The 13,376-nt window shown below is 34.9% G+C and overlaps 1 protein-coding gene across 1 annotated transcript; it reads right to left on the bottom strand.

Moving 5' to 3' along the window:
* Positions 1-1,538: 1,538 nt before the first annotated feature.
* LOC137919205 (beta-1,3-glucan-binding protein-like) lies at positions 1,539-11,411 on the bottom strand. The gene is made up of 8 exons (XM_068762206.1): positions 11,261-11,411; positions 10,033-10,257; positions 8,256-8,500; positions 7,392-7,525; positions 5,289-5,455; positions 4,339-4,563; positions 3,281-3,423; positions 1,539-1,751 (listed from the first exon to the last, which is right to left on the bottom strand). Exons 1-8 carry the CDS (start codon positions 11,388-11,390, stop codon positions 1,569-1,571), a joined length of 1,452 nt encoding a protein of 483 aa, XP_068618307.1. The 5' UTR covers positions 11,391-11,411; the 3' UTR covers positions 1,539-1,568.
* Between the last annotated feature and the right edge of the window lie 1,965 nt (positions 11,412-13,376).

Genomic DNA, 13,376 nt, shown 5'->3' with positions numbered 1-13,376 from the left:
AGACACAAGAGAAAGAAGACATTATAGAACAGAGAGCAAATCAATGGGAGAATAGAGAAAGAGTAGACTGGAATAGTAAGGGATCAAAGAAGAGAGAGTTAACGAATGGGAGGCCACAGAAAGAAAAAACTAAAGAAAGATAGACCAGTGAAAGAGACAAAAATTGTAACGACTTATATAACTTTCATGTAAAACTTCTTTAATGTGGCGAATCGGTAGTTTTGTTTTATTTGTTGTTATCGTTGAAACATTGCCGAAGATGATGCCAATGACTTGCAAGCTATATAAATGCAACTTCAAACTAATGTAAGATTATAATTGTTTACCATTTGTTGGATTAATAACATTACTTGAAACGCAACAAATTTTTTGTATAAATAAAATGAAATGCCGAATGATGCAGGCCACTTCCAGCCAGTTATATTAGAAATGTATGAGAGAGGCCAATGTCCAGGAGCGCACGCATTTAGACTGAAATAAAGATAATCATAGATATCTATAGCAAGAGAGTTTAAATATTATAGGTAATTTTACTTTATAATATGACAAAACAAAAATAAATGTTAATATTTAGATCAATTATTAATTTATCATGTAGTTATAATTGTAAATATAATTACAGTAATACCCCGCTTTATGCGAGGGATACGTTCCAAAAAAAATCGCGTTAATTGAAATTCGCGTATAACGAGGTTTATGATTAAACATAGTCAAAAATTATTACAAAAAATACAAATCATTTTAATCGATCACTTTAATTCTAGGAACACTTTATGCAATACATACTCTTATTTTTTACGGAAAAAAATACATCTATTGTCTTTTGGGTAACGTTTTGTTTACGTTCTTGTAAAATACGTTCATAACACCCAACACTGTTTTTAACTGTTTGACAGATGGTCAAGACACCATAGAGAAGTTGATAACTACATTATATTTATACGCACGCTTTCGCGTAATTCGAGGCATTTGAGCGCGAAATTTGCAATTCGCGTTATAGTGAAACCGCGTATAACGGGGTCGCGTAAAGCGGGGTATTACTGTAATTAAATGAACTTTATATTTTTTAAAGATTAGATTGTCACACATGTCGAATATGTACCGTCATAATATTTTCTTCGCTAATAGACACTTTTCTTTAAGAGAGTCGAGTAAGTGAGATATGTAATGAATACGGTGTATTTGTATTGCAATATTTGATATTGTTAAATAGGCTTATCTAGTTGTAATAAGTAAGAAATCTATATTAAGATAATATATAAGAAAAGAACCAATATTTAGCCACTTCCGCACTTACAGTGGTCGTCGTGTAACAAAGTGCACCGCCCGCCAGCCCGCTGATAAATGCGTATGCGGCAAACAATGCGAATTCACAACTGCCACCGTTAATTCACTCAATACGTGTTTCACCCCTCCACGGGGAATATTCGAGAGTTATGTTACACCGATTAGTGCCAAACACAGTCTCTGTAAATATTGGTCCTTTTCTTACTTAGGATGAACTTCCGCCTAATTCCATTAAAAAAATAATAATACTATATGTTTTGATTATTTATTAAATATATTTTTTACAAAGCGTAAATCCTAACATAGTCCACTTTGACGTTGGCGTCGTACCAAGTAGAGAACCAGCTGTCTTTCGCTTTCCAAAAGTCAAGCATAGCCTTCACTTTTCTGTTTTTCCAAGGTTTGTCAAAACCATCTTCGAAGTCATTGATACCTCCAACACGTAACCCAAGCGCCACATAGAACTGTAATAAACATGATAATTCAACGATTATGAAACAGTTTGACTTATTTTGCACACGTTGCTACAACCTTTAAATAGCATAACGTATATCATAAAGCTATCAAATATATTAGCTATATAGCGGAGTAATCGTTTTGTAAAATCGCGTGGTTGTTGAAAATAAATTGTATGTTTTTTAAAGGGAAAGTTTTCTCTTTGATCGTTGAACACATTGTTACGATTAATATGTCGAATATTAAAAATATCCTCCGAAACTGTAATTATTTATTGTCCCCATTTTTGGATCCTCTCTTTCTTACTTTTATTTTATTTATTTTTCTTCTTACATCCATCACGTACACGTTGCTACAAATCACGAGCTTCAGAACCCTCTAAACTATAAACACGGAACCCTAGGATTAAGAACACGCACACACCTTGAAGTTATTTCTAATTTTTTGTGTACGGTTCTCGGAAATTCTAACCGAGTACTACTTCAAACTTACTAGAACCTTATCCGTAGTATAAATAAGTATATGCCCATGTCGACAATGCAGTGTTGTTTTTCGAGTTATAAGATTAAGATCTACGATCAGTGAAACAAAGTGAATATTTGGCAAGTTATTTGGACAGTGATTTCTTGAGCGATCTGGAAGCGTAGTTTGGACTAACCGAAAGTATACTTTGTGTTAAAGTTGGGTGACCATCTGATTTATGAATAAAGGACTCCTTGTGAACCAGAGGTGTTTCATTTCGAGTCAGATCCCACAGTACGTAACATTATCTGGCATTCTTTCTTGTGTCTTCCTTCATATTTTCTCCCATTCTTATCGCATTTATTCACATACTTTCCAATACATCACCAAGGACAGAAGTCCTTCACCACATTTCTCACGATATTTCATTTATTTATTGTATTTATTTAATACTGTAGCCTTTTTATTTTACATTTATTCATTTTGATTTCTATTGATACATTCGTTTTTAAAATTATTCCTTTATTTAAAAATCTCAGTTTTTAACAGCCTATATCGATTTTCTTTTCTCACCCGACCTTTAAGTTTTTTTTTATCACCTTTATGATATTTTTTGCAATATCGAAAGATATTGTGATGCTGTCACAGCTCTATATCTCGATTTCCAGGTACATCACGGTCTGATTGTATTGTATTGAAATTGTATTATTATCACCAACATCATCAGTGATCACCGAATGGCAGACATCAAGTCCTTAATAATCTTACGAAGGATATTTCTCCGATATATTATATATTAATAAAAAATAATCGTCCAATTATCGCAAAATTCCAAAAAGGTCCGACCAATTTGACAAACTTTTTTTTATATAGAAGTTACACAAAGGTTAAAGATCGGGAACGCCAAAATGCATTGTTTATAAAACTTTCTTGGTATCAACATTAGTCTATAAAAATAACAAGTAGATATAGTCAAAGTCGCGATAAGTCACTCAGGGCAGCGCGTCACCGGTCATTGGAACAGTCCAATGACCAGCAGTAGATCTTTGAAGAAAATACCAAAAATCTGCTGTACCATGTCGTCCAGAGGCGCCATGGCGGTGCCCCGGACCCAGGCCGCACCGTGCTGTACCCCGTGACGCTGAGCAGACGCGAAGAATCCCTCCCCAGGGTCCACGGTACCGTACTGTTCGCCGTCAACAAACAACTGCATACCATCTGCAAAAAATGATTTCTATCAATTATTTACGTAAATCCTTTTTTACTTACTGATTCCGCGGGTTTAAAGTGATAGGATGTAAAGGGCACTTATCTAAATTTATACATATTGTAAATTAAAATATGTATACGTATATTTATATTTATATATGTATACATATATATATATTCAGGATTCAGACGTTACTTTGCGGAAGTCCTTCCTAAGTAAGAAAAGGACTAATATATAGCTACTTCCGCCATATAAAGTCACGCCACGTAAATCCTTTTTTACTTACTGATTGCGCGGGTTCGAAGTGGTAATATATATATATATATATATATATATATATATATATATATATATATATATATATATATATATATATGTATATATATATATGTGTGTGTGTGTATGTACATTTAGACATGTATACATATTTTACCAAATTCTACCAGCCGAACGAGTAGCGAAGGGGTTAAAAAACCATGCAAAATTTCAAACTGTGGGTTATTGTATTATAAATCTGACTTTAATAAAATGATATCACACATTATATATATAGATATATATATATAGATATATATATATATATATATATATATATATATATATATATATATATATATATATATATAATTTGTAAAGGGCGACCGAAAAAAGGCAGCTTGTCAAAGATTTCTTTGTCTCTCAGCTAAGAATCTGCGCAACACTTCACTAATATAGGATCAATGTGGCGACCACCTAAATTCTTCCTTAGACCAGACTTACACTATTGAACCCTTAGCGTTTTCTAGCTTGTCTGACTTGATAGTTCATGACTGTCATCTTCGATGTGTGACCTGATGGAAAAAGTGTCTGCGAAGTCAATATTAGTAGAACTGAAGAGATTTTCTTCTTTTAACCATATTCTAGATATAATAATAAAACTTCACCTGGTTTCCAAACTAAGCTGTAGTTATGGAAGTCCTTTTGCCAGTTCTCGACTCCGATTTTCTCCTTCATGAAAAGCGAGCGGTACGGTTCCGTGTCCGACAGAATAGGACCCCCGTACAATTTTTTTCCAAAAACAGCATTGCCCCTAGCGAATGCAACTCTGATCAGTCCAGATTCATATCGCTTGTTACCGTATGCTGCATCACGAGGTTCCAAAGTAATTTCTGTAAGAGAATTTAACTTTAAACTATACAGTCTATCGCGAATCGTATTCGAAAATAATAGAAACCTATAAGGTGTATCAGGGATTTGACAAATGAGAACTCTGGTATTTTTTTTTGTGTTCCTTATTTCATCTGCGATCAGTCCCAGGACTATAAGCGGATTTGTTGAGTGGTTATAGCTTTGAAAGGGGTCTCCTCGGCGGGAGACACTCCTAGTTCACCATCGAGCGTCTAGTCTCTGGATGTCATGGCGTAAGAACTCGGGTATAAGTAAATAATCATCTTTTTAGTCGAAGGACGTCATCCACTGCCTGGACATATGCTTCTCCCATATATTTTTAATAGGACCGATAGGTAGCGGTCTACGTACAGCGTTTTCGGAAGACCTTCACAAAGACATCTGTCAATTTTTAGGATGTCCTTATTATATATTATTATAGTGAACAATTTATTAAAGGAATATCAGTACAATCCGATATTTCTTAGCAGATTATAAGCTAAAAAAATTCATTGGCATTTAGATATAAATAAATAAAAAAAAACTCTGCATATATTTTCACAATACCTATGTTTTTATGCTTCTAGATCCCCCAGTAGATGAAATATCGACATAGTAAAAATTGCAAGGCTGGAAACCTAAGCATTGCAGTAGGCGAGTTTCGTCTAATATGATAATGGTGATAAATATAATTTAAAAAGAAATCAAATTAAATCTTAACACAAACCCGGTAATAACCAACTTCCGCTGGGCAGCTTTGCGCGAATCTCAACTCTTCCGAATTTAAAATTGAATTTATTCCTCGTTGTAATTTTGCCGGTGATCACAGGCGGTAGAATTAATGCACCAGATGCAACTTGCGAGCATTCCGTTGTACCGATTTGACCGGTACATCTATCAAAAGAAACGGTCCTTCAGTATTATTCATATTTACAATCTGTCAATATGAAAACAACAAGTATGGTTCACACCTAGAATGATGAAGATATATAGACGAACTAAAATTATCAACATTGCCAAAACACTCGCGTGTAATATCTATAAATTATCCTGTAAAACTTTAGAGAAGATCATTAAATAAAATCATCGAAAAAATTATTAAATTGAAAATTAACATTGGTATAAATTTCTCTACAGCACTAAGGATGTTGTGAAATTGACCATAAATCTTTCTTATGCTGAGAGCTCTCCAGATATCAGGATAAGCTTGAAACCCTTCGTATTTAAGATAAACAAAAGAAGAAAAGTATAAATATTTCGAATATACAATATCTTTTTTTTTCTCCTTCTTTTCAGCCGATATATGCCCACTGCAAGGTATAGACCTCCCTCAAAGATCATCACGACCGATCCTGCGCTGACGCATCCAGCTACTTCCCGTGATTATACCTACCCAGGCCACGTCTACCTACTCGTATTTAAGATAAAGGATGTAATTATAAGTAAGTTCAAGTGTTTACTATAAATGACTCTCCGTGAAGAATAATATTAAATAAATAAACGAATAAAGGTGACATTGGGCAGGTCACAGAGTTTTTAGAACAGATGCCCGCTTGAGCCATAACCTTGAGAAGTTGCGTTCATATACCGGCAAGCGCATCGTAACACTCCACCCAAAACGTAGACAGAGGACCCTGTTAAGGTCTAAGAAAGATGATGGATACAGACCGCCTCCAATTGGTTCTATTGGACATATAGGGAGGGGTGAAGGAAGGGATAAGTCCAGCAGGGGACTTATTACGGCTTAAACAATAATAATAATGACGTGTTTACAATAAAGATAATATTTATATCTCTAATGGATTCAGGCGTTATTTTGCGGAAGTCCATCCTAAGTAAGAAAAGGACCAAAATATAGCTCCTTCCGCCAATGCAGTAGTAGACGTGCAATAAAGTGCACCGCCCGCCAGCCCGCTGCTAAATGCGCATGCGGCAAACAATGCGAATTACACAACTACCACCTTTAACATACGACTACATTGTCGGAAGTAGCTATCTTCCGCCAATGTAGTCGTAGTCGTGCAATAAAGTGCCCCGCCCACACAGACTCATCTCATCGTCACTCTGTACTTGGCACTAATCGGTGTAACATTACTCCTGAAGATGCCCCGTAGAGAGATAAAACACGTGTTGAGTGATTTAAAGGTGGTAGTTGTGTAATTCGCATTGTTTGCCGCATGCGCATTTAGCAGCGGGCTGGCGGGCGGTGCACTTTATTGCACGTCTACTACTGCATTGGCGGAAGGAGCTATATTTTGGTCCTTTTCCTACTAAATTTTTGTAAAGAATAATAAAAGAGTTTAATACAAAAACAATCAAACCGTCAACATAAATTACAAAAGAAGAAAAGTATAAATATTTCGAATATACAATATCTTTTTTTTCTCCTTCTTTTCAGCCGGTAGATGCTCACTGCAAGGTATAGGCCTCCCTCAAAGATCATCACGACCGATCCTGCGCTGACGCATCTAGCGACTTCCCGTGATCATAAGTACCCAGGCCACGTCTACCTACTCGTGGTCGTCACACAAGAACCCTTCAGCCCCAACAGCCACCGGTTTCACAAGCCATATCGTCAAGCCCACTGCCACTTGGACGAGCAATTTTTCAAGCTACGTCGGTGATGTTGATTCTGTTGCAGATCTCCTCATTCCTGATTCTCCCCGAGAAACTCCGAGCATAGCTTTCCTATTGCTCTATGAGTGACCAGTATATGGGGCAATAAAATACAAATTCAGCATATACATGACAAGGTGGTTCAAGATTCGTCATTACTTAAAGTAAGATATTGTAGAAAAATCTAAACCTTTCGAAGAGTTTAGTAACTTACGTGTTTGTCAAATCTAACTTTTCACGGAAGAAGCCTTCGTGAAACTTTGCTTCCAAAAGAGCGGGTGACGCCACAAAGACACCGTTCTCAAGACGAAGTGTTAAATCTGCCAAATACACATTGAACGGATAATCCTGGAAACGTGAAATAATGATTATTAACCCATATAATTGTTACTAAAGCCGAATATATTATTTTATTACTATTTTGGATAACACAATGGGTGACAGCTTCCAGCTGGTTCTATTGGAAATTTATGAGAGGGAGGAGGTCTAAGTCCAGCAATGAACGTCCTTTGGCAGAAATAATGATGATGGTTGTTTCCTAGGATATAGTGATTGGAGTTAGGTAGAGTTATTAGTTCAAGTTCGAGATTTAAAGGAGGTCCTCTATGCTTGCGAAGCAACTTAGATTAGGTGAGATAGCATGGAAAGGTTGTGAAAGTAAGTAATTTGTTATGGACTCGTCTCAGATTTAGCGATGCACTTTAAGTTTTATGCCGTTATCTGAGACCACAATTTCATTATAGCATAAATAGGGTAAACGCGAATGCTCTACTTTGCGCTTTGCGTCTCAAGAGATTTGCAGAAAAGACCAGATGGCGATCTCTCTTACCAGTCCTTAGGCGCAGATGTAACGTATCAACACACTCTATATCAGACACCTTGTAACACAGCGTAGTTAGTTTGTTTTAATTAGTCTTAGTTTGTGTATAAACTTTTTTGCTGTATCGTCCAGCGAAAATCTTTTGAGAGTTATTCCCACATGTCACGTTACAGTCCACTTAATTGTAAAGTAAATGCTGGAATACAGTCGCAATAATATCTGATTATTTTATTTTTAAATTTAATTCCAGTAACTCACAGGCTCTTGTGGGAATTTAACTTCTACGTCCCAATTGACTAATGCTTCGATAGAGTTCCTATCGAACTCCTCTGCAAAAATCAATTCGCCTTGGCAGATCTTAGTTCGGCCTAAAACAGCGGTCGGTGATTCTGGACAATTCGTCGAAGCTGATGGTGAAGGTGTTGTTGGTAAGAATCGCGTATTAACATCAGGCGTGACTGCTTCCTGGATGTTAACTGGTGTTCCATCTTCATTAACAAACTCTGCAAATGAAGACTTTGAGTTTACTTACATTTGTCATGAAAGTAGGATATCGAACCTTATGCTGTAGATATTAGAGATGGGCAAAATGTATCCCTGACAAGAAAATAGTGATTTATATCATTTCGATCTTGGGATTTATATCACTCTTTTTATTTCTTTAACTCATATATCTCTGTACAGCTCAGAGAGAGAATAAGACAGCTAAGACTAAAAATGTATCCATTATAACTTCGGCTCTTTTACCTCAGACTTACTTACTTAACTTAGTAAGGCGGATAAACTTGTGAAATATTCTTATTAAACATTTTAGGTACTTGTGATAAAGCACAAAAAAGCTAAACGCCCGCGCATGTGACGTAGTTCCGAAAATCCGTAGTTTACATTTTTAATACAAACATGCAATAGCTATCCGTCTCTCTATTTTACGTGTAATTTGCTATATTAGCCCATCCCTTTCTGTCTAACTCTAAACGAGCCAAATGAACTCTTAAGGATATAAAGATATAATTGAAACACATGCGCGCTAGAGAGTGATTATATCTTTCGCAAAGATATATCTTTCTTCTCTTTAGCTCGCGAGCTACCCATCTGTAGTCAAAAACTTAAACGTGAAGTATCCTTTTATTTATATATAAATATTAAGCAAAATTATCTTGGTAAAGGATCATTATTTCAAAATGCTGTGTTACTTGAAGCATATCTCGTTCAAACAAGCTAAGAATGAAATTCACATTTTTTTAAAAACGTGATTCTACCTGCCATCCTTATACAGGATGATATGTATCGCTGCAGAAGCTTTAATAGGGTGATTTCATACCACATTCATCAGCAAAAAGCTTAAAAGCTTTTACAACTTTATCCAATCACACTTTATAAAGTGATCACTCTGAAATATGTTACAATAGTTTATTATTTATATTCAAAAGCGACTGCTCGATAACTTCTATCAGTATAAAGTCTACACGGACAGATAGTACTAGTAAACAAATAATTGACTTTATTAATCCGAATTTATAAAACGCTTTGTCTTACTATATTATGATTATGTTTTTTATTATTTATAAAGTCACTCTGAAATATGTTACAATAGTTTATTATTTATATTCAAAAGCGACTGTTCAATAACTTCTATCAGTACAAAGTCTACACGGACAGATAGTACTGGTAAATAAATAATTGACTTTATTGATCCAAAATTATAAAACGCTTTTTCCTACTATATTATCATTATGTTTTTTATTATTTATAAAGTCACTCTGAAATATGTTACAATAGTTTATTATTTATATTCAAAAGCGACTGTTCAATAACTTCTATCAGTACAAAGTCTACACGGACAGATAGTACTGGTAAACAAATAATTGACTTTATTAATCCGAATTTATAAAACGCTTATCCTTGCTATATTATCATTACGTTTTTTATTATTTATAAAGCGATTGATTTTTGAAAAGGTTTGGCAGCAAATGACCTATGCATTCACTCCTTTAAGGCTTTTACGCGTATCACCGATTCCTGTTTAATTTCCTACCTGTTACAGTCCATTCTCCACCTTCTCTTCTGTGAATTGCTCCATTTTTCATAACAAATGTCCAATAGTAAACAGTATCACCGAGTTTAAGTTTCGCGTTTTTGTCTTTAAACACCCATCTTCCATTCGTTGGTCTGGGAACATCTTTAGTCCACTGACCTAACTCTAAGCCGTTCAATTCTTGATTAAGATTACCTCGAAAACCAAAGAGGGTGAAACCATCGTCTGAAAAACCAAAAATATCATGTACTTACTACAATCTTCTATTTCGATTGCTTCTTCTCTCTAGAAGGTTGGTAGGTAATCAAGTACTTCTTATAGATTCTTCAATATACAATCAATAGATATGAACTAAAATAAAGTTATATAAATGGAGAGGGCTACACTCGGCTATGATCTTTGAGGAATGCTTATGCCGTGGGCGTCATTCGGCTAAAAAGAAAACTTAAACTAGTAATCTATAAATCCATTCTAGTTTGAAAGAGAATAATATATTTCATGCATGTTTATTAGTTTTTGTCGTCACTGCAAATCAATTTATCACTTTCAAAAGAATTTTTATAATAATTTCTGGGCATCTACTTATATGGAACATTCATATATACAATTCAAAAATCGAATACAATAAGGTACATTTCTAATATGCAGTGGAAGTAGAATGGAGAGGTATAACGGAAAAATATTTCCATAAACTGGTGATGAATTTAGTCCAGTCAAGAGCGATCATCAACTCATTCGAATGGGCATCTATAGGCAGCATCGAAACACGAAGTCTGAGCAATTACTAGGTAGCACTGCAAGGAGATGGTCTTAAACTTACTATGCAGGTCATCAGCCCTGAGCTCCGCACCCAGCCCCTCTCCCTACAACGCGATGTACCAGGCACCCACAAGATAAATGTATAGAATGCTAGGACCTCTCTCAATATTTTCTATATAAATTTATTAACATATATTTTATATTCATAGCGTATATACTAATTAGATATTTTATCCTTGTCGTTATACTATATGCAAAAGTTATAAATATGATTTTAAAACATTTTCCTGTAATTAAAAAATATATATCTATATTATATAGCATATATATTTAAGCCAATGCTGACTGTATTGATACATACATATTTTAGTATTTTAACAATGATATTATAAGCAAAGTATTAATAACAAAATGTCAATGTATTGGTTTCACAAATACAACGAATGTTTTTAAAAATAAAAAGTTATACCTGGAATAGATACCCTGAAGCCTTTTGGGTGTATCGCTTCGAGTTTCGGCTGCGGTGCTGTGTTGGTGTCTGCTTTTGCCTGAGCTCCACACAAAATAATTAAAACAAGTAACCTTGTAGCAGAAGACATGACGTCCGTTGCTTTAGGAAGTTGCCCGGACACTGAACGGCATTATATGATCAAGTTTATCTGCGAATCGATGAACTTTGTCATTTACAGTATTTTATTCATCATTTATTTTATCTTAATCTTTTATTTATATATATTTATATTTTTAATGATACATGTTAGTTTTTAAACACTCTATTATACAAGGTGATTTGTTATAAGTGTAAAGCTTTAAAGGTCATAAATATTTTTCCAATTAATCAATAAAAAGTGACCATGCTGAAACTATATTAGTATGTAAAGGGCCAATCAAATCTGGCTCGACAAAGTCAAAGGTATGTATGGAAAACAATAATAAATTTTAATATCTTGCTATCCGAATCAGTGATCAACAGAACAAGTGATCAGAGCGTTAATTATCAGAATCATAGTGTTATGTTTTATTATATTAGGTGGACCCCTACTAGATGGATCGACCACATAGTTAAGGTCGCGGGAAGTCGCGGGAAGTCGAGGGAAGTTGGCGGAAGTCGCGGGAAGTCGCGGGAAGTTGCGGGAAGTCACGGTAAGTCGCTGTATGCATTATAATTAGTCTATTGATGTAGCTCTAAGTCGTCCAATTCTTGGTTAAGATTACCTCGATAACAAAAAAGAGTGAAACCATCATCTGAAAACCAAACATATATAAAAACTGAAATCTCCTTTTTCGATCGCTTCTTCTGTCTAGAAGTTTGGTAGTTTATTACCTAAAATATTTCTGAAAGTTTCTTCAATATACAGTCAATAGATATAAACTGAAGTGAAATAATATAAATGGAGAAGGCTATGTCCGGAGTTTCAACTCACTGCGAGATCGAATCAGAAATGAGAAAAAAGAGAACCAAGATCACAGATGTAGATCGAAGAATTTCTCGTTTTAAGTGGCAGTCAACGGAAAAAATGCAACCAATGGCTCTGAATCGATAGACGCGGTGTGAGTAGAGACTTTATTAGGTATGCCTTGCAGTAGGCGTCCATCGACTGAAAAGAAGAAGCGTAGCATTTAAATGCGTAATTAAATAAAAGATTTTCTATATTTAAAAATATTAATCGCCTCATACTTGATGTAAAAACATTCGGATAACTTGTTACGGTTTTCAACGCGTGTATTTTCCCAAAAGCACATATATCTTTATCTTAAGGTCAATAGTCAAGAAGTTCATATGTGTAGCATAAATTACAGATTCTTTCTTCCGTTTTAATCAAATTTGTATATTTATAAATTAAATGGCACCATTCAGTTTTATTTAGATAAAATAATTTTGCGAATGTAAGAATCGAAGAAAATTTTTCAACTATGGAAAGCCTTATTCGGCTTCGTACTGCAGTACATCTTAAATGGTACTACAACGCTATCAGTAATGGACTAAATATTTCCATCGTTGTATTTTTAAGGCCGGTCGCTTCTGCTCGCTGAAAAAAAAACAAAATTGGAAGGTTATACAATTAGCTGTACCGATTGCAGTTGGAGTCGAGGTTCTTGACCGGCGAACAAGTGCCGGAAGACTTGGCGTGGATTCCTCCCCCCTCCCTGACCAGGTGGACTAATGTTAAGGTCTTGGGATGTCGCTAGATACAGGCAGTCCAATGCTGGTTTTCGTGGCAGTCTTCAGTAGATTTTTATGCCCTGAAGTAGGTTTTTGTCTTTTGACATTTTTAAATCGTCGTTTGTTTTAACATTGTAAGAAGTAAGCTAGCAACTCTAAATGCAGCGCTGCTAGGAAGAGCAGGCCAGAAAGTTAAGTTGCTCTTTTTAAGTTAAATTTAAGAATATAGCTGTTTTCGATGTTTACTTTATAACATCAAACACGAGTCAACTAACCAAGTTCCATAAGTTTCTATTAAAACTCTTTAATGCTATATTAAGATTTGATAATATACTTTTAATTATAGATTTAAAACTTAAAAATGAAAGGCTATGATTTCTTATAGAATGTATAATCCAGGCTTATGACTCAAGCGTAATCA

This window comes from Battus philenor, unplaced genomic scaffold (genome assembly GCF_028537555.1).
Source record: "Battus philenor isolate CCGP_79_NKW_IND1 unplaced genomic scaffold, ilBatPhil1.0.hap1 SCAF_16, whole genome shotgun sequence".
Lineage (NCBI taxonomy): Eukaryota > Metazoa > Arthropoda > Insecta > Lepidoptera > Papilionidae > Battus > Battus philenor.
Note: the sequence above shows the minus strand (reverse complement) of the source record. Positions and strands in the feature narration are given on the sequence as shown.

What these genes read in the sequence shown, in the direction of transcription:
- LOC137919205 (XM_068762206.1), bottom strand. Translation starts at nt 11,390, where the DNA reads ATGTCTTCTGCTACAAGGTTACTTGTTTTAATTATTTTGTGTGGAGCT. An exon ending in TGGAGAATGGACTGTAACAG is followed by an intron (nt 8,501 to 10,032) that starts GTAGGAAATTAA and finishes CTTCATTTGCAG; the next exon opens with AGTTTGTTAATGAAGATGGA. An exon ending in TGGCGCCTCTGGACGACATG is followed by an intron (nt 1,752 to 3,280) that starts GTACAGCAGATT and finishes TGTTTATTACAG; the next exon opens with TTCTATGTGGCGCTTGGGTT.